Source organism: Argiope bruennichi, chromosome 9 (genome assembly GCF_947563725.1).
Source record: "Argiope bruennichi chromosome 9, qqArgBrue1.1, whole genome shotgun sequence".
Taxonomy (NCBI): domain Eukaryota; kingdom Metazoa; phylum Arthropoda; class Arachnida; order Araneae; family Araneidae; genus Argiope; species Argiope bruennichi.
The window spans coordinates 78675066-78698580 of record NC_079159.1 but is presented as its reverse complement, the minus strand read 5'-3'; the positions used below and the strand labels follow the sequence as shown (position 1 = coordinate 78698580).

The 23515-nt window shown below is 30.7% G+C and overlaps 1 protein-coding gene across 1 annotated transcript in view; it reads left to right on the top strand.

Annotated features, from left to right (window-relative positions):
• Positions 1-23515, top strand: part of LOC129984298 (uncharacterized) — a 127947-nt gene that overhangs the window by 79358 nt on the left and 25074 nt on the right. The window contains exons 2-4 of the mRNA XM_056094157.1: positions 4733-4841; positions 10380-10636; positions 23230-23442. Of these exons, the coding sequence (XP_055950132.1) occupies positions 4751-4841; positions 10380-10636; positions 23230-23442 (561 nt within the window). The 5' untranslated portion in view covers positions 4733-4750. The remainder of the gene's footprint in view (positions 1-4732; positions 4842-10379; positions 10637-23229; positions 23443-23515) is intronic.

Genomic DNA, 23515 nt, shown 5'->3' with positions numbered 1-23515 from the left:
CGCAAAAAAATTGTGAACCTTGATTAAAACAGTGAATGCCTTGCATGAAATTGGCGAACAATAATTCCAAATCTAGAGCTATGACGTGAATCTAACATGTCTGTTGATTCTATTGGGCAATATGTATTTTGAAAACATTGTTGCCAATCGATTGAAACCAATGTCTGACTTGGAACTTCAGCTGTAATCGCAAGATCACATCCCGAATCTCATTGATTTAACCCTTTAAAGGGCCATTTTTTTCTATTCATATTATGTTAAAATATTTTTAGGCTTGAAATTAGAGTATTAAAAGGGATTCATTTAGCTTATGAGATAAATTTAATTTGATTCATTAATTAATTTGTTTAATTAATAATTAAGTAACAAATCAAGACACATCATTTTGTCTGAGATAAAGAACTAAAGCATCTAAGTTTCTGATTTACTAAAAAAATTTGTCAGAACTTATGCCATCCTACATAATTTCATACAAAGATTGATAAATTTAGTGGGAAGCATACTTCCCACTGCCCTAGAAAGGGTTAAGTCATTGCATTTATATGCATACAAAGTACAGACCGACAGACGGTAGTCTTTTTTCATATTTGGTTCCATACGTGATAATAATTTACATTTTAGATGCTAAATCTGTGTATTAAATTTTATCTAGATAGCTGTTTACGTTTTTTAATAATCGTATTCACTTTTAATGGAACGGCCAGATAGATTGGCTTTCTATGAATGGATTTAATAAAATCTACAAAATCGATCTTAAGTCTATATACTAAATTTCATCCGTCTAGCTAGCTCAAAACGTGACTGAATTATCATCTTCACAGACAGATGGACATAATGCCAAAAATATGTTTTTAGGAATCATGGAGCTCTGAAAAGTGAATATTCATATAGATCTTCAATTCAAATTTTTTTGATAAATATAATATTTTCTCTATATTTCTTATGTGAGAAAGTATAAAGCCATGATGAGTTAAAAAGTGAAACTCTGTGTATTAATTATTTGTTGTTGTGCTTCCTGAGAAATTATAAATCTAATACTGAAATCGTTTGTCCTGCAATATTTTATTAGCTAAATAATACATTTCTGTTATATGCGCGAAATAGATAATTTGTTAAGCTGATTTTTAACTAGCAATTCTGAAACTTAACAATTTAAAATTCTTCTCAAACTAATTTTTATGGCATTTCGTATTGTGTAGATATTATATGTTATATAATATTTAAATATAATGCCTACATATAAATATTATATGTTTTTGGAAATAAGACGAATCATAAAAAATAGGCCACTTTTCAGGGAAATATCGAATTTAAAAATAAATTCAGTATTTTACTAAGCCTAAAGTAAGTTCAATATTTTATAAGAATTTTAAAAATGTATAGTTACGTGGTATTTTGTTGTTTCAATGTCATTTCATTTATAATTAATACTCGGTGTAAATAGTACATAGTACAGTACACTCGCATTGCGCTTAAAATAACCTTTGAATACAAATTCACGTAACAAAATTTAACGTCAGGTGAAAAATTTGGCATGGTTACAGATGGCGCAATATATCGAATTGTCATCCAAATTTTATGTCAAAAGAGAGAGAGATATAAACTCTTTCTGTCATCCTGACTTGCTATCGAGACTTTACCATGATACTGTTTTTCAGGTTGCCATATTATATAAACTGCGTCATAAATGATTAAAAACTTTGCAAAACGCTCTACAATATAGATAGTTGGATATAGAAAAGAATTACCAGAGTTTTAATTAGTTTTAATAAAAAATTAATCGAATTTGACCTTTTTTTTCTCAATAACTTAAGGCATTATTATTGCACAAATACCCTTTTATACCAATTAAAATTCTAATTATTTGGTTTTCGGGGATTTTAATTTTATTTCTCTACTGTTCTTTTCTTTTATCTTAATAATATTTTCAAAATACGTTAAAAAAATTTATAGCGCCTTCCAATCTTCAACAAATTTGTTTATACTCCCGAGCTTTCTAATGTTATTAAATACATTTTTTATTTGAAGTTATATTTGCTATAAGCAAGAGAAAACTTTAAAAAAAAAACGTTATAAAATAGACTATCAATCCTAAAATATTATCATATCAAAAAGTGTTGTCACGTTTAACCATGATAACGTAGCTAGAAATTCAAATATTAATTATTTTTTGCAGTCAGTTGTTAATTGTACTAAAATTGTAGCTTTTTAAAGTTTTTCGTTTTAAAAACAAAAAAGTCTGATCACATTTAAATTTAATACGAAACAGTTTTAATTTAAAGGCTTACGAGTATTTGAATTTTAAATATTTATACAATTTATTAATTGCGTATTATCTGCTCTATTCTTTTCGGAATAGATATATGGGTTCTCACCGTAAAGATCATTCTAACTTTGAAATCGATTATGCTATATGATTAATCGATGAAGTAATCTATCCTTTTAAAAATCGATTATTATAACCAGATGGGAAAAGAAACCAAAAATATATTTTTTTTAGTTTGTTTCAGATGAATTATTATTACCGGATAAGAATTATTTCTACCCTTTTTATAAAATTAATAATTAAATTTTTTGTCTATTGACTCATTATAATAATGGTCAAGTTAAACGTTTTAAAAACACAAATACGACAATAATTTAATTAAAACAAAGACATAATAAATGAAATCATAGGTGAAATCTAATTTCTTTTACGACTTCCGATCAATACTTAAATGACGAAGCCAATAAATAATGAAATAAAAGAAACTAAGGCATCGATTTTTTCCTCACATCATGCAATGTAGCGTTTCTTGTTTATTTTCTTCCCTTCCAATCTATCATTTTGTGCGCAATATTTCTGCTTTAGTAATTCTGGGTGGAAAACATATCGATTACATCGTTTCAAATAACGTGGAGAGAATAAATTTCCAAAAATTTTGACGGTTGGCGGTGTTTCCTTTTTGTAAAAATAAAATCAAAAACAGTAGTTTTGGCGTTTATGCGTAGTTCTGTAATTCCAATCACAAAATGCACCCAAGATTAACAGCATTTGCATTCCATTCCATGCTTGTTGTAATTATAGTTATAAAGCTATCATCACATTTTCTTTGCTATTGTTTTTGCAGTTAAAATTCTTTTATTATTTATTTGCCGACTTCAACAATTAACTAATTCGTTAGGAAAATGTTTGCTAAACATGTCCATTAATGGTCTTATTGGCTTTTACAACAAAATACTTTTTTAAATTTCTAGTTTTGATAGATATATACCTCATACTGTTTTAGAAATTCTCTCTGATTAGCATTTCTCTGATTTTCTATTTATATCCTTATTTATACAAAAAAAAATAACAGATGTGTTTAAAAATGAATACACTTTAAAAATTGCATATCATTACTTGATTTTGAATTAAAAAGAAGGTTGATTAGAAGTGTAAGTACAAAGAAATTTAAATTATTTAAAGCCTGCCTTATGCTTTAAACAGACACAAAAATCTGTGGGTGTGGTCTCCACACCCACAGATTTTTCTCGCATAGTCTCTAATAAAGTCATGTCAGAGAACGCCTTGGATAGCATTGGCGTAAAATAATTACGAAATCTTAACTTATGGTGTGAATTTAGTAATTTTACTGAATTTATTGTGCCATCCTTGGAGATTTTTTTATCGATTAATCCTTAGCATAGTTAATAGTATCCGAAAATTGAATTTGTGCTTTATACACGTTTCTCTCAAACGATTGAAACAAAGATTTGAAATGAAACTACACTTGTAATCACAAAATCCCTTTACAAATTTAATTATATAGCTCTCTTCGTTTTGTAGTTATGGTGTTAACTCATAATAGAATAGCCAGACGGACGAACTTCCTCTCAAAATATTTTACTCGAAATTTGATAGAAATCTGCAGATTCGGTGTAAAAAAGATATATTAAATTTCAACCATTTTGCTCAAAACGTTTTTGAGTTTTCTTTGTCACAAACAGACGAACATTTTCCAAAAATGAGTTTTTCAAACTCATTTGTACATAAAATTTAAAGTATTCATTGCGTTAATTGTTATACCAAAGCAGTGTATATCATATAAACATCATTTGTGATAAAATGACAATTTAATTAAAATTATTTTTTAAATTATATATATAATATATTTAATGTAAAATACTTTAATACGAAATATTAAAGATACTTTAATGCAAAACATTTCAACACTAAAAAAAATTTTTTTAAGTCAAAGTTTTAATTGAAAAATTATAAATAAAATTTAAAGAATGATATTAAATTTAATTTTATTTTATAAGGGGCTATTCTTTATAAAGGGATATTTAAAATAATATATAAATTATTTTAAAATATCTATAATATTTTCCTTCAATGGGAATCATAACAGTATATAACAAATAATATTTTTTGATAATGGAAATAGTTTTTAATTAATAAAAAATAAATTTTCACAAAGTAGCTTCGGAACGTTAACTAAATGTTTCAAAGTGCCTAAACCTATGAGTAATTTGTAATTCTACGGCCTACAAATTATTTTTGAATTTCGTTCATATTTATAATCTTACACCAAGTAAAAATTCGGGAATTTCCCATATTATTCGGGACATGTCCCAAATAATATGGGAAACCAGACTACAGGAAATCGCGATCCATTAACTGAGAGTCAATAATTCCTTCAAGTTTGTCGCCAATTTCTGTCTTGTAACCGGACGGCCATGAATATTAACCGTCTCTTTTCTTTTCCAGACTGGATGTTGTGATGCAATGGGGAGCAGCAGTCAGCACTACAGGGACACGGCCCCGGCTTCGACAGAGGATTGGGAAAATGTCACGGCCAACTACGTCAGCACAGAAAGTAAAAACTCTTTCCTATCTTAATTTGAATATTATTCAAATGCCGAAAGGTTGAAAATAAGAAAGTTTTTTTTTTTTTTTTTCATTCTGATAGCACATTTTATATTCACTGAATTTTCGAAAGCTTTCTGGTGAAGTTGATAAGTTAATCCTATAGTTTATTTGTTAGCATAAAGAAAAAAATTCACGCATGATTTACATCAAATGAATCTTTGGAAGATTATATATAAAAAAATCACGTTTTTGAAAAACGAATGTTAGTAGAAAAATTTATTTCAAATCAACTCAGCATAAAATTTAGCTTCTACCTATATGCATAAAAAAGATATGCTATATCTCTATCACATATGCATATTTTTTTTTACTCCGATAGATATGTAGTACTGTTCGTTTCAATATTCTGAGGCGACCATTTTTCGACTATTCTATCTCGCTAAGTAGTGAGAAGCAGAAGGATATGAGAATTTCCGTAATTAACTTTATTGTTAAATGTTAAATGTCTGCTCCTTTCATTGTCCTTGTCTATTTTGTCGAATTAAACCCATCCTAACGCATGCAAAAGAGCTAAAAGATTTTAGAATCCATTGGCAAACAATAGTACATATACTCTTTCTACTCTTTTTCACTAATTAACAGGTATTTCTCTTTTTTTCTCTGCAACTTATGGGCCAAAACTTTTAACAGACAATTTCCACCTTCCATAATATCTGGTACATTCCATTCTCAATTTTTCCCCGTAAAGAGCAATTTATAATCTTGAGAATATATTTTTATCAGTTTTTGTATGTTTCCGCATCTCATTACCAAAATTCAAAATAATAATAATAATAATGACATATTCAAGCCAAAAGCATACTTAGATAACAAGGCAAGATGACTGAAAAATACAAATCATAGCCATTAAGAAATGAGAAATAAAATAAACAAAAATTCGAACTCATTTTATTGTTGAGATGTCCGAGAACATTAAATAACTACAGTGATTATTTAAATTCCTTGCACTTGTCAATATTTTTAAGAGGCTATAGTAGTGTGGTGAATTGCATATAAGCCAGTAACAGCGCTTCTGCCCGAACAGCTGTTTTAGCAAAATCGGAATGTTACTGGACTGCTAACCAAAAGGTCTCAGGTTCTATCCTCATGCGTCTCAAACCTGCACATTGGTGACCTCGGACGCTGAACCTTCAACCTTCATACAGCTGTTGTGGCGCCATCTACCCGCAACCAAAGTCGCCAGACTCACTTGGCGCAGCAAAGTCGTCAGACTCACGTGACGCAGCAACCCTAAGTCGCCAGACACACTTGGCGCATCGGCACCCACAAACTCTCGCCATAACGCTTGGCGCTATTCAAAATAGGGTGCAGGCCCATTAAGACAACAGCTACTAAATATATCACCACTCAACGCCATATCGTTCGTCTCCCCTTCGACTCACTGGAGGGAGAGTACTGTGGTGAATTGCATGTAAGCCAGTAACAGCGCTTCTGCCCGAACAGCTGTTTTAGCAAAATCGGAATGTTACTGGACTGCTAACCAAAAGGTCCCAAGTTCTATCCTCACGCGTCTCAAACCTGCACAGTAGTAATCGATTTAAGTCATTTATGATACACATGCGTTTAATTATCTGAAAAATTATCTGTTTGTAATACTCTCAAACGTACAAAAAAGTGAGTGTTCTTCTCTTTTCAAAAAATTACATATGCACGTCACGTATGCAAACAATTACATGCACCAATTTAGCAATATTTTTTCCGTTTAAGGAAATTGCTGTAAGATACAGTCTTTTGTCTATAATCTTTCACCTAAAATATGTTTGAGTGTGTAATAAGACAGGAATTAAAAAAAATTTTAAGTATATATATATATATATATATATATATATATATATATATATATATATATATATATATATATATATATATATATATATATATATATCTTGAAGTTAAAAAATGAAATATACCTGCTTTTATTTTATTTGATATGAACCGACAGCACACACACGGTCATTTTGACCCCACCCTTTCTCTTTTATTTAGAAATTCTAGGAATTTATAAAAGTTTACATCTGTTACTTCCTATACCTTCATGGGAAAAGTAAAAGAAAAAAATTAGAACAACAGTAATCCATGAAACAATTTATCATATTTTTACAGGAGGATTATAGTCAAAATGACCCCTACATGTGTTAGCGTTTCAGAATTTTTTAATGGTATGGCTATGACAGCGTAAGAACGTGAGCAGCAGAGATTCAGAGATATTTTCATAAGTGTTCCTCCTGCTAGCTCGCGCCGCGGTGGCCTGGTGGTAAGGTCTCGGCTTCGAAGCCGGAGGTTTCAAATTCGAGACCCAATTTCATCGAAGAACCGGTGAGTAAATGGGTCTGATGCAGGTTAAGTCCGTCGGGCCAAATGTTCTTCCGTTGATGTGGTGTGGAAGTTTTCAGAGGGGTTTGCCAGATCTGGTTTTGTCCTCATCATCTGATCGTGGTTCAAAATTACGAGGTAATGTGTGCTGCTTTAAAAAATGGGACGTTAATATAACTAACCTACTGATAGCTCAGGTTTATCAAATATTGATGAAATTTTCGAACGTTATCATGATATAGAATTGAATCAAAATGCAGATTTCGAATGCTCTAAAAAATTAGATTGAGTCTTTTTCTGCTCATGAAAATGTAGCAAGTTCTTCTGTAAATTTTTTTATCTTATAATATGAATCAATCGTCTTAATTTTTTTAAAGTTAAGAATCCATTTTATTTTGAATGAGGAGTGACAGGAGTGAGAGTTATGAATTTTTCAAAATTCTATGTTTGAGCTTCTTTTTCCAAAAAAAAAAAAAAAAAAAAAAAAATCGAATGTAAACTGTATGTAAAATATAGATTTTCTTATTCTTTCAATATTTTTATAGAGAAAAAGAACACTACGTAAATTAAAAATAACAAGTTTTATATAAATGGAAATGAATGCATAAAACGTTCAAAATATAAGTGCGTGTGCTGAGGATTTAATATTTACTTCTATGAAATCTCAAAAGTCGATTTTACAGTCTCCTCCAAATTGCTAGAACTCTATTCTGTGTTAGTAGCGCCATCTGGAAACGAATTCTAGAAAAAAAAATAATTTTGCTGTTTCTCAATTTCTGTAATATTGAGTTATAAATTAAAGATTAAAAATCAGAAAATAGTTAAATTTTGAAAAATTGCTACATTTGCAGCACAGTAACAAGAGCATATGTTAAAAAATATTTTTACTAAATTATTAAAAAGTCATTTTAATTATTTTTTATTCTTATTAACCACCCTTATCTCCATTTTTCCCCGTCTTCCGTTAATAATTGCATTTTAAATTATAATGTTTAATTTGATATTCATAATAAGTGATTGTGCATTTAAAATGAACGATATTAATATTTTTTTTAATTTAAATGCCATTTTTATATAAGTTTTATATATAACTATTCTACTATCCGCGATTGTCACTGGAATTTTTCAAAATGAAAAGGAGAATTGATGATATTAATTAACATTATATTCTGACTAATTTAGAAGCTGTTGATACTGATTTTTTTCAAGCTTAATTTTCTAATTGTTTTATCTCGAAATATTTATGTAAATGATTTGAACTACTTGCAAAATAAAAAAATTAAAAATTCCCTTAAAAAATAAAAAGTCATTTTAAAAAGACTTCAAAACAAATCCATATTTCTTTTTTCGTTTGAATTTTGTAATTCCTTCTCTGTTCATAAAAATTTTAGAGCTTCTGTCCCAATGCCGTATCGTGAATCAAGTATAAAAAATTCAGAAGATAGGTGGAAATTTTTCAGTTATAGTGTTTTGTCTGATATCCCTTCGCCCTTTGAAATATGATTTATAACCAAAATAATAATGCGACATAATCCTAGTAGTAACTTTCTTTTTGGTTGCTTTTTTCTGTTTTCCGGTTTTTACCGCCCATATTTCATGCTGAATGTCACAGGAACATTGGTATTAAAACTGTAATATGGATTTCTCTCTCATTTTGAAATAACAGCCTATCGATTCGATTCTCCTTCGAAATTCAGAAGTTTATGATGAAAAAATCGAAAAGTATTAAATAGTTTGATTTGGCAACAAAAGATAGATACTTATATATTTATTTAGTGTAAAGACTGAGAAAACTAATGCATTGTGTCATTTAGATGAAGTCGATTCATAATAACTTGACAACACCACGCCAAATGTATTTTGAATTCCATTGCACCTTTCGCCAGAGGAAAAAAGCATGACGTCATAGCATGTCATAACTTAAATTATGTGCAATTATATTCTGCATATATGAATTATATGATTGTTCTGTATATATGAATTATGTAATTATGTGTATATACAGAACCATCATAAAATTACTTTCTGTATTTGGAAACAGCTAAAATTAGCAAACTGAATCAACTTTATATGTAACAGGCACGAGAAGGTGAATTTCGCAAAAAATTAATTAAATAGATAAAAAATAAAACAGAATAAATAAATTAAAGTACATTAAAATAAATTTTTAAAATAAAAATTTTATATAATTTTTTTTATTGTTTTATCTATTATCTAATCGCGTGAATTTTTTCCCAAAGTTGAAAGCTAAAGAACGAGGTTTCTGTTTCATATCTATGAAATTTAGGAGACGTACGAAAAATAAAGTGACAATATCTTGAAATTTAGAATATATTTGAGGAAACGGGTATTTGCGTTTATAATAACGCCATAATGTCAGAAGATTTTGACAAAAATTAGTATTTTCAATGACTGATTAAATTTCTTCCAGATGTTTTTTTATTATTTTCATTTTCCATAGACAAAGTATCATACCGTTTGACATTCTAAATAATCCACTGCTCATAATAAATATGCACTAAAATTATTTTTAAATCAGCTTTTATTATGAATTATTACGAAAGAATATTTATCTTTCTTAGCAATTGCCAAGTAGAGTAACATGAAGAAATTTTTGTACCCCCATTTATTTTTTTAAATTTTTGTATTTAAACAAGATTTGTGAAAACTTGGGATTGCCTTGTTTTCGATTATTTACAGAATCTCAGAAATGAATTTAAGGAAATAGATTACCTAATTTATTTACATAATCATAGCAAAAGTTCAAAATTAAAACTCAAATTGTCAAATTTCGAGTATGCGTTTTGCTCCAGTATCTTTGTCCAAATGAGAATTTTTATAACATTAGCATTTAATATAATTTCTATTTCTTGTAAATAAGAGGCTATACACTTCTTTGTGATATATTTTTTTCTTTTAATACTAATATTACATTTTTAAATTATATATTTTATGGATATTATTGATTCCCTTTCTATGCATCCTATCGTTAACCTGTTGACTAATCAATTTATTTAACCTTCTGATTAGATGGCACATCACACTTAGCGCATTTATTGTTAATTCAATTCATACAAAAACGCCATTAAAGACGCCTGAGATGCTGCACAGGTAATTTTCATTTTTAAAACTGAAGTCTTTCTGAAGATTTGTCAGCTTTTCCCTTGCACAGGTGCGTACTGGCAACGCGAAGCTCGCCGTCCGGACTGGGAGCAAGCGGTGTCGGAGCTGCACTGGGTGTGGGACCTGCACGTGTACGGGATGGCCAGCCTGTTCTCCGTGCTGACCGTCCTCTGCCTGCTCACCGTCCTCCGTCTCAACTCGCAGCTCTCCGAGAGGCCCCACCTATCCTCGCTCAACATATTCCTCGGCATACTCGCATTCTCCAGGCTCGTCGTACTCTTCGCAGACCCCTATGGATCCACACAGGTAAGAACAAATCCACTCTTCAGCAAGGATTATTCAGAGAACTATTATCTTTTAGGATTGCACCACTTCTAGAATGCAGAGATCTTAGAAGTTGTTGGTCTTTCATATTTTACTGTAAAAAAGCTGGCTTTTGGTAACTGAGCAATGGAATTTAATTGTTTACTATAGATATATTTTGATGAGCAAAATATGTCTGGAGTAAATTGTTGCCTGCAGAAAATAAATGAACGCATGCCTGATCATGGACTATGTAATAATGAAAGCATTTGTTTTGTAAATTCAGGATATGAAATTACAAGGCTCTATATGTTCCTAACAAATTTTCTTAATCTTTGTTTCTTTTTTTATGTATTGCTTTATTTCAAATCTTATAGCTATTATTGAAACAGATAAAATGTTACTTCTGTGATTTGCAAATGCATATAGATGAGATAAATGTTTAGTTTAGTTATATTAACGTCCCGTTTTAAAGCAATACTAGGGCTATTTTGGGACGAATCTCGTAATTTTGAACCGGGGCCAGACGACGAGGATGACACCTGAGCTGGCACCCCCTCTCCAAACTTCCTCACCACACTGGCGGTAGGATGGTTACCCCCGACGGATTTAGCGTGCCCCAAACCCACGTGCACGACGATTCGCTGGAATGAGGTCTCCAACCTGAAACCCACCAATTCCGAGACCTTACCACTATGCCACTGCGGCCCTGATAAGAAAAATGAGTATTAAACGGGGCTAAAAGGTTATCAGCCTCAGTTAACAAGATAAGTTACTCATGATGGTATTGTGAGCATTAAGATAGGTTCCCCCAAGCAATGCCTTAAGAAAAATTTCAAAAAGTATTCCCTTGTAAAAAGTACAAGGCACTAAATTTTTCTATTCCCACATAAGTTGATACTAACCATTTCTATTCGGAATTTAATCATTTCATTACAGGCATGGGCGTTTTATAACCTATCTCCACAGGTTCGGCCTACATTCTCTATATCTCTGCGTTTGCCGAGGCATAGGGGATTCAGAACACTACGTTATTGTCAGCCTTTACCAAGCCTTACATATGAAACTTATCGACCTTGCGCCAAAATATTCAACAAAATAAAATATCCTTGGCACGAATAGTATGAATATTTTGAAATTTCTATAAGAACGAAGGCATGATGTCATCAATAAGAATGGCTTTAAACATTTTCATTAACATTAAAACATTCATTGTGGATATTTTCAGAACATATTATATGCTAAACATCCTTTTTTTTCACTTTTCCTCACGTATATCCTAGATTTTTCCTTACGCCGAGAATGTTTTTTAACCGTAAAACTTATTGGGTTGATTCTTTAACGGTCGTTGAATAATAATAATAATAATAATGAATGTTAGTGACAATATCTGAACTCCTTACGGCTTCACCATGCTTTTCATGTACTAAATTATCGCCCCAACAAGTTTCATTACAATTTTCAATGATTTTCTTTTTATTATTAAATATCAGGGACTGGAAATGGATGAGTCTCCTTTTACTAAGTACTTATACAGTATGCATTATGATCCAGCTTGTCTGTCAATCACAGTAAAATTTTAGGCCTATTTCTAAATTCTTCATAATATCCACTAATAAGAAACAATGTGAAGATACAGCTTCAATCAATTTCGAAAGAAAAAAGGCAATTGAGATTACCTATAGTAGTGAAATAAACGTTTAATACAGGATTTAATGAACATTATGCAATAACATTGGGAACTAGATGGATATGCTCTATCAAATAATACATTTTAAACCTCATTGCTCAAATTCTCCATGGGGGAAGTATCATTAAGTTAATGAATCATTATATCTGGAAGCGGAAACACCGTTATTTAATGAATCATTAAACTGACCTAGTCTTGTATGACGCGAATGACCTTCAATCACTTTATGAACTAAGCTGTGAACTTCTTGTGTTCTTAACTAGCATCTTTTGAATTAAAATCAAATGCGCAGTTGAATTAAAATTGTTATCATGGAAGCGTAGTTCCTCAATAGTTTACAATGTTGTTTTTTTTGTCTAGTTGTAACAGGATATGTTTTGTAGTCGAATACAGTGGGAGGAAAATAGTTACCTATCTATGATATTGTTTGGAGTAATGGTGATTTAATTCTTGAAGAACCACTCATATTGGAGCATAGATTGTAGTGGTTTGATGATATAGTCTAGGTTTTGAGATAGAATCATTTCAGATAGAGTTATTAAATATCTGTCATATATGCAGAGTGTTTGTTAAATATGTCACCAAGGGCCATTATGTAGATGTGAATGGATTATTGAAGGATAAGATGCCTGATTTCTTTAATTTCGTCGTAATATGACTGGGCTCCATGAAATTTGTCACAATATATTCCTTGGGTAGAATCACAACATGATATTGCTACAAAATGTTTTCCTGCGACAAATACCGCCAATAAATCGTAACGACGCAGCACATTTAATTGCTAGTTCAGCAGGAAAAACTTTTGTAACAATATTAATATAAACTTAGCAAGTGAAAGATGTTTCTTACCTTTGCAATTCATAAGGCTGAAAAATAACTAGCGTTAGAAATAACTTTTAAAATTTTTTACTTTCTCGTATACGTAGTAAAGAGAAAGTATATTAATCGCCAAAAAATTCGAACGAGACTGACGAATCTCCACGCTGTAGACCTCCGAAAAACATATTTTTGAAAATCATCTGTCTGCCTGTGACAAAGATAACTCAAAAACTCTTTGAGCTAGATAGATGAAATTTGGTTTACAAGCTTAAAACCAAATTTGCAGATTTCTAACAATTTTTGAGCAAACTCCGTTCAGAGGAAGTCTGTCTGTCTGGTCGTTCGAATATAAGTTAACATGATAACTGCAAAACGAAGAAAGCTAGATAGATAAAGCTCAATATACTGATTTAACATATTTAGTATAACTAGGATCCAACTAGAAATTGGCCGTCTGTCTATCTGTTCTTTCAGAAACTTGTAAACACGATAACTCAAAGACGCAAAGACGCAGTGGGTTTTTTTTTTACTTTCTGTGCAGTTATATGTTAAATTTTTATTTCATTCGATTAAGAAGAACGTGTCTGAAACACAAATTCAATTTTTGGAAACGTTTGATCGCATGCCAGAGATTGGTCGCCAAAAATCATTCGATAGATTCAGTAATATGAATCTGGGAACATGAGAACCCAGAAACATTGAACGATGAAATTTGATATTCAGTTTAGCACCAAATGTGAATTTTTCCATCAAAATTTAGGTGACATCTGTCGAAGAGAAGTCTGTTAACCTGTTTGGATGTATGTAAATATAAGATAGCTCAAAAATGAAAATAATTATATGCATGAAATAATTACTTGAAATTTTGTATACAAATTTGTAGTCAAAATTGCAGGCGAGGATAAAATATTGGACCAAATTTGTCAAAGGGAGAATCATTTTTTTACCCTGAATAATAGCTTATGTATGAACATGATAGCTTAAACACTACTTTGAAAAATAAAATTTGTTTTGCAATTTTAAAGCCAAAATTGGCGATTTGTGCCCAATCGATGAAAAGGAAAGAAGCAAAAATGAATACTTAATTTTCTTCAATATATTCCGAAACACAAAACGCGGCATATTGCATCACTACGCACAGAAGTCAATTCGGCACTGGGAGACATTCGTGCTTGCGGACTGCGTTGACTTTCGAGGGTTTGCGCCTCCCTCACTACACTGTTGCATTCCCTCTATGTGTTCAAGGGATACAAAGAAGGCATAATAAAAGATACTAGACTGTCTTAAGTTTTTGAGTATATAGAGAAGAAAACGCTTCCTTCCTGTTATTCTATCTTTATTCAAATAGCCCTTTAAACATTGCATTCCTTTAATCTTCATAGTTTTTCTTTTAAAAAATTTCACTTCATTCTCGCTGCTAAGGGGTTTATAATATTTCCATTAATCATTAAATTTATATCTATTTGTTTGTTATAATTTACCTATAAGAATATTATTCATTATCTATTTAGTTTTGTTTCTTTTAAGATAAGTAAAAATAATTTCAATATTTGCTTATTTTAATAAATTAGCAATTATTTTAATAATTGCTTTTTAATAATTAATTATTTTAATAATTGCTTAATAAAATATGCAATTATTTTAATAATTGCCTAATAAAATATGCAATTATTTTAATAATTGCTTATTCTATATTCTACAGAGAATAAAGCCTGGTGTGATTACTAAAAAATAAATCATATATTTAATATATTCCTCTTTTCGAAATAAAGATATGAATAATAAAAAAATTAAAAAATTACTCTCTAGAAAATTACAACTCAGTAACGAAGTCTCGTTAACGTTTTTTTTTTTTTTTCACAGTATTCAGCAGATAATTGTAATAATAACAAAAGGGCTTCCATTTTTCGGAATAAATTATAGCTGCTGGCAGAAAGTCGATTGTAGCATAATTTATCAAAATCTAGTTTCGAAAAAATAGAAAACAAAATAATTTGGGCTGAGTGTAATTTTTATTAATCATTTTCTTTTGAATTGCTTTTCTTTCGTCTCAACGATTACACACCCTTTTTGCAAAAGAAAAGAAATACGAATAAAATAATATTTTTAAGAGCTGAAAACTAAATAGCCATAATGCTTTGCTTTTGTAACTATGGTAGTTTGTAGTCAATGTCCCATAAAAAGTTAGTTCAACATAACGTCATTTATCTTGCTAACATACTGCGATTCCGATGTGCTGTTATGCTTTTAATATTGTTGATAGTTAAAAACTAAATCGTTTTAGTGAGATTTGAAAGTTAGATATTGTTCATCTTAACGGAAGAAAGAAACTTATACAGATTGTTTTTATTCTTAACTAGCAGACTTGAAATTCGATTCTTCACTAACATAATTTATCTCTAATGATGAAAGGAATGTGGGTGTGTGACTACTATGAAAGGAATGTGGGTGTGTTGGCGTTCTACAGGCTAAACCGTTTGACCTAGAGCTACTCAGTTTTTAGTACATATGCACTTTGTTGGAAGGGGAGGGGAAATTTGCACTCCGGAGAGATTTTTTTTAAAACTTTAATTTGACATTTTTTCGTGATAACATCCGAAAATATTACAGCTCAAAAATTATTTTTGCATTATTTAAAAATATTTTTTTTTTCTATAATATCAATTTGTTGAAATATAACTTTTTTCCTTATTTTTAATTATTAAAAAAAATACTTTAAGCGTATTTTATAATAGTATATTTCATTATAGGTTTTACTACATTTTGGAAGTTTGGTATTTAGCCTGCCAATAAAATCATTTATAAAAAGGGTAGCTGCAGGTCTTTCTAACGAATTCTCTTTTATCTTATGCTTGCTTTGCTTAATTAATGAATGCTTATTGCTTATTTAATGAAATCATCCCCTTTTTAAACCCCATTTGTTTTCATTGGTGTTACGTATAATTCATCCCTAATTTTTTTTTCGCTGTTGATGATAAAGATAAGCAAACCCTGTTTTTTATCTACGTTTAGTAAGTTTCAATATAAAGCATGTTTTTCATAATTTTTTTAAAAAAATTTGTTGTATTTGTGCTTTTAGCAATCAACTAATTCACCGAGAATATTAGGTGTATTTCATTTCAACTAAATCTCTTACGAATAGCTTGATCTTAATGATTCCCTCAATGTATTTTTAAGCATCAAACCATGTAAATTCAATAACCTTACACCTATTATTTTTATTGTATGCATGAACCTTCCTAATGGATTCGAGTCCCATTTAAGTATCTGTTTCAAAATGCACACTGTCTTTTGTAATAATGCTACTCCATTTTTTTTTTTCATATAAAGTGCGTAGATAATAAAAAGAATCTTTCTACCTTAACTTTTAATGATGGGAGAACTTAATGTAATTAAATATTTGATGAAACAATTAAAACGATTTGAATCTCATTTTTGCAGAGATTCTGAATTGCTCATTCAACACGCAAAAACAAATCATTTTTGCCGTTTAATAAGGAGTGGATACATGGTGTGACAGCTGCAAGAGTTCCTTTGTTTAACAATAAGGAAAAGATACAACACATAAAGAGTATTACACATGTTTAAAGGAATACAAAATTTCGACAGCTCAACAGTCTAATTACATGCTTTAACAGCATGTGAAAGGTGAATGCCCCCGGAATAATCTCCTCTGACTCGTATTTTTAGTACTCCAAAGGTTTCCTTCTTGCATGTACCACGTTGAGTCTGGTTTGAAATCATGCTAACCTTTCAAAAGAATAGATGTGCTGTTTGGAATTTGTTTTCTTTTTAACAAGTGTTGTATATTTTATCAAATATGTCTTTTTTTTTTTCTTCACCTGATTTCGAGGGCCGAGAAAACCTAACAGAAAGATCTCGATTTGGGGACCAGAGGGCTCAAGTTTGAAACCCGATTCCATTGATTGATTGATCCTTCGTATAGGTAGGCCTGGTGCACATCAAATCTAATGTGTTGGACAATTGATATGGTGCGCTAGGGGAAATAGGGGTGTCAACTCGTATCTCCTTCATTTTATCACGGTTCAAAAATAGGAGATCGTCCAAAAATAGCTATTATATCGCTTCAAAAGGAACATTGTCGTTGATTGGTGTATATGGCGCCAGATCTTTCATCAAATAAATCTAAACGCAATCGCGCCATTCTAATTCTATTATGTGGTTTTAATTATCTAGTATCTAACATTTAAAATCTATTTCCAGCTTTCAATGAATCGGAGATATCATAAAACACTGAATAACATTTATTGACGAACACGAACACAAAGATACATCGTTCTACGTTACATCTCTAATTAGACATCACAAATTCTGAGCAGTTAAGTATATAAAAAAGAATCGTATCAAAGTTCTACAGAAACTGCGCATGCGCTAGTTTCCTGGTGACTACAGCTGGAATAGGGGAAAGGCGTCTCCGTCTCTAAGACAGAACGGTCGTTGACTGTCGCCTAATTCGATGTCAAATAATCTCTTCTAATGGCGTTTGTGTTTGAGACCCCAAGCTCTATTGTAAAATCGTGTTTTGATTCTATACATTCTTTGGCGGATTTCGACACTTTACAGCCCTAGATAGAGCACATTATGGACCACTTCTTTTTAAAAAAATTCATAATTTTAGTTTCACATTATAAATCATTTTTATCTTAATCAACATACTTTAAGTAATTATTTTATTTCACAAACTTTGTAAAAATATGTGTGATTATTTATTTATTTATTATTGTAATTCTCTACAAATAATTACTCATTTCTTTCTGGTGAACACCATTTTATTTTCGGACACTTTTTTTGTGCCACTTCATGTAGACTATTACAGATTAGGACACCTCTCACAGTCGGGTGCCACGTCCAGGTGCTAGCATCGTTCTTACACACTCTCCGTTCTGATACAAAAAAGGAATTAACAGAACTTTGTACTCGACAGATACGCCATCTATCGGCGTGAAGCTGTAACAATTATGATCTACATTTATATATATTATAAGTGAAGCAGACGCTTGATGTTATAAATGTAGCAGTAACAAGAAGAAAGTAATGAAACCAATATAATCTTGATCAATTATACGAGACAAAAAGCTAATATTATCAAAATTTTCATAATTTGTTGAATATGATTTTTTTACCAATTGATTTATTTGGCAATAGGCTGGTAACATTCTTTCAATAAACACTTTGAGGCCCTAAGCAGCTGCCTAATCAGAAATTGTCCGTTACATTCTAAATTAGTAGAAGTATTGAATAAGCCAATGCTATTTGCTTAATAATTATCCTGATTCTCTTACCATTATCAAATGTAATTTCGTAATGAGTGGCAGGATCTCAATTTTAAATACGGAATATTACTGATTGCTACTTGAAATCTCTTAAAGTCGACCAAGTATAAGAAGTAACGCCATGAGCCTAGAGATGAAAGTCCAGTTCTGAGTGAAAGTCTGGAAATCAGAATAATATTTCAAAGATTCTTTCATATGAGCATAGCAGACATTTACTAGATCTCCAATTTCAAAGCGAACATCAATCGAACTAATCTAGTTTAATAATAGATAAAATCGAAAATCATCTGCATTAGTTTATAGCCATATGTGGAATTTCAACATAAAAAAATTTCCTCGGAAGAGTATATTGTTTGTACGGCCATATTTGAATAGAAAAATGGATACACTCTGCATTCGTTGTAAAATAATTTTCTCAGAAGAGTGCATTCTTTTTACTCCTATGCTTGGAATTTCATCATAAAAAAATTTCCTTGACAGAGTATATTGTTTGTAAGGTCATATTTGAATAGAAATATGTATACACTGTGCATTCGTTAGAAAATAATTCCGAATTTGCATTCGTTGTAAAATAATTTTCTCATGAGAGTGCATTATTTTTACTACCATGTTTGAACAGAAATATTGATTGAATTCTCATTCATTAAAAAATAATTCCCTGTGAGGTACTCAGTACTGTTTTTAGTATTCACCAACATAAAATGTGAACTACTGACAGGTGCTGCTATCTGTTACAGGATAGCTAAAACTTTTTTTATCCACTCTGATTTAAGGAATCTACACGATGCCTTCCCTTTCTACACGATGCCTGATTCAATTTATCGAAAATTATGGAATGATCGATCTGGGCTGTGAACTCATTACAGCTTACGAAACTGATTATTAATATTTTATTACTCTTTTAGCAACCTAAAAATCGTTATTCTGAACCGTTCGTGCGTCGAATTACTCTCTTTTTTAAAATAATGAGCCAAAATTTACTGGCGTGATATTTTGATTCAAAAGTACGTTGAATATATATTCCATGCATATTCCATGTGCTGTATGGATTTTTGATGCAATCAATATGACAAATCCTAACTAAATTGGTTTCATCATCATTGGTTCATCGAAGAAATACCACCCGTGAATTAAACTCATGTTTTCATTGAAATTTTTTACACCGAATGAAGTGCATTAAATTTGATCTGCAGAGTAAATAGTAAAAACTAACCGCCTTTGGCCAACACCTCCTAAAGTAAACAAAGCCCCCAGACGGCTGAAATGAGTCATCCAAGGAAGTCTGTCGATCTCAACAGCTTAATGGGGAAAGCGGTGTAATTTCATGCTTTCTCTACAGTAAACACATCGTTTGGCTGTTATAAAATACTGGTTCAATTAAATATAAAGCATTTTTATCTTTATAGTATTTCTTCAAATTCAAATCAGATGTTTTAAATTTGATTCAAGCAATTATATTATGAAATACCTATAAATGCATCATTTGAAAGTAACTATAAGACTCTAATTTAAGAATATCCTGAAGAATTAATTTATTATTATTTCTCCCTTTTTGTTTAAAAAAAATGATCATGAATCAGATAATTTAACAATTTTATTTAAAAACATTTTTGCATGAAATATCCAAGCTCTCATAAGTAGAAAAACTCAAAATTAAAGGATATCCTGGAGTGCCATATCTATACAACTTTGATAAATCATATTTGCATAATTATCATGATATAACTTCTCTCATAAATCTTAAAAGAAATGGTCATGCATAGTAAAGTTTAAATCATTTTATTTAAAAATATTTTTACATGAAGTATACAAGCCCTCACAAGAAGAAAAATTCAAATCAAATGATATGCTGGTGTGCAATATCTATATAATTACTCTCGTAAATCTTAAATGGTCATAAATAAAATAGTTTAAACCATTTTATTTAAAAACATTTTTACATAAAGTGTGCAAGTTCTGACAAGATACAAAACTAATTAAAAGATATTCTGGAATGCAATTATTACAATTTCTCATAAGTTTTACAGAAAAGATCATGATTATGATAATTTAAGTCAATTTATTTAAAAAGATTTTTACATTTTTTTAAAAAGCAAGTCAAGGCTTTCTAAATTTTTTGAATGAACTACAACTGTGTCAATAAAATTATTTTATGCAAAGTAAGTTAGAAATGTATATACAGAAAGGACATAGTAAACACACATGTGATATTACAAGATGCATACAACATCACTAATTATATTAAATATACATTACAACAAACTACATAAAAATACATTATCAGAATGCAGCCTCTTTCTTCATGAAAATATTCCATATTTCTTATAACGTCTTCCTTTATAAAATGCAATTCATGGACCTGAGAAAGTGTAGAAGATAAATTAGAATTAACTAGTGATGTAATTATACATATAATTATTTTTAGGATGTAGAAAAATTTCCACAAATTAAAAAGAAATTACTGCATTATAATTTTGTTTTCTTCACTGTATGTTTTCATAATTTATGAATTGATATGCTGCATTTATCATGTTTGTACATATATTTACTTTTGTTGGTGTTTCTTCTGGCACTTGCCACGGACAAGCACGCTGCTCGAAAACAGCGATTTTAAGCCGGAGGGAGTTGCGTCTCTTGTTTTTATATTAGCGCCAACTAGGTCCAAGAGCACGACTTAGTACTCACGCATCACTCATTCGCTTGCACAACCCCTTTTTACCGGAGGCCACAATCACACATCTCACAGATAGAATAACGTAAGAACAACCATGCCCAAACCGGGACTCGAACCTAGGACGCCGAGATCACGGGGAAGACGCGCTACCCCCATGCCAGGACGCCAGCATATTTACTTTTTGGTTATACAATTGCTTTAATAACTGCAGTTAAAATTATAGTATATTGAATTAAAGATTAATTAAAATTTAAATTGTTATTAAAACAAATTTAAATTTTCATTGTTAAACACATGTTGCTAAACATGTTTGTCTATAGTTATGTGCCGATATTCAAGATTATTATTGAGCCAATCTTTCAATTTTTTTATAAATTAAAAGCAAATTCTATAAATTTAAACTGAAACAAACAGACAAGGAAAGAAAGAATTGAAACTGTTATTTAATAACATTATTGACTGTTTAAAGCCGAAAATAGAGTGCATTTATACATTCAAATATAAATTCAGATTGAAAATCATATGAATATTATCTTTTAAGAAAATTATTGAATAGCTGTACTTACTCTTGAGCTTTTACTTGTCTTGAAATCCTTACGAAGGAGCCTGTGAGTCCATTGTGCTTTTAATTTTTCATCCTCCGGAAATTTAAAGATGGATACTTTTGGACCGTTATCATAATTTCATTTGCAGTTGAAGATTGAACAGTGGAAAGGCATTATCTTATTTAAAAAAAAAGTGTCTATTTATGAAAAAACAAATGCCATAACTGTTTAATAGGTAGTTTACTAAAAGAAATACAGATGGGAAGCTACCGCCAACGGTTTGAAGGCAGTCTAAACACCTGCTAGAACACAATCAGCTACTATTCGTCAGACTTCTTGCTATGACTCATCGTGCGTCATTCCAGTCAGAGTTGAGGTGTTGCTTTGGCAGCTCTTTGTTAGTTGATATCATTGACTTTTTAGACTATTCAACGATTATTAAGAGAAGCATTCTTAAAATTTTCATTTTGTTGTTTGGTATGATTAAAAAACATGAATTTAATTAATTAATCTGGTGTAAGTTATTATGAGCGAAAATTAAAATAAAGTACTATATACTACGGAACAAAAGCGAAAGTAAAAATCCTATTTCAATGTCCAATGGAAGCGTTTTTTAATCATAACATTGGCAAAAGTACACGGTTGAATGTTTTGATGAATAAGCTTGAATTTCATCATAACATTACAACCATTGTTTATGAATTGTATATTAAACCACATTTCAAAAACTTAATAAAAATAAAAAAAAGTTATACTGAAAGGAAACTGATATTGAAAAAGCATTTTTTTGAAATGATAATATCAAAACCATTTTAGGAAGATAACAGTTCTGGAAAATAGGTCATCAGTTTCCATAAGTAATGATGATTATCCATCTGACTATGATTCTTATCTATTTTCACACTCGGTTGAAATTTCCGTTTTACATCTGTTTTTTTTTATTTCTTTTATATCTTCTTTCTTTTGACTGAATAAAGTTTTTAGTGACACAGCGAGCCCTCTCCATGGCATTTCTAATAATATTTTGTAGCTCCATTAATCAACGAAACTTTGATTTAAGGATAAGTCTTCCAAATTAGTGTCTGGTTTTTAAGCACGCATGACAAAATCCTGTTACAATTAAAAAACATGCCAAGGTGCGTAGACGGTTTTAAAGGGCTTGCAATGAAAAAAAAAGAAAAAATTAAAAAATACTGACAGGATTAGATTTGGCCGGAACTCCCCCTCCCACACACACACAAATTATTTAGGAGACCGCACAATCTAGCCGAATTAAATACAATGTAAAAAACGTTTAATCAAACAGTCTGAAAGTTCGAATAGCGATTTATTTACATCAGACTGTTGCCATTCCACAATAAATAGTAAGGGCGATTTCTGTGCCATATTCGTTAGCGTTTTATATAGAAAGATTCTTCTAAATTATCCCGATTTTCTTTCCTTTTGTTTTTCCTAGAGGTTTCAAAATTGCCCATTTAATTAATGTGATTAATTAATTCATGAAAGTAGCTGATAATTAGTTTTTATATCGGCTATTTTTCCAATTTCTGATATACCCTCTTTTCCACCGACAGGCACTTCCCATCGTGTTGATGCAAGTCCTGTGGGATCTGGGCTACCCCTGCCTCGTGTCCGCGTTCGCCCTGCTGCAGCTCTCCTTCGTCCGCATGACCCAAGTCAAGATGACCAGGCTGAACGACGAAAGCGCCATCACCATCATCATCACTTTCCACTTCTGTCTCATCATCACGTCGGGAGTGCTCGGAGCTCTGCAGCAGTCGCTCAGAGTGAGATGATCTTCTTTCTGGAAATATTTTGAAATCAAAATATTAAAATTTAGGCAATACTAAAATTTATTTA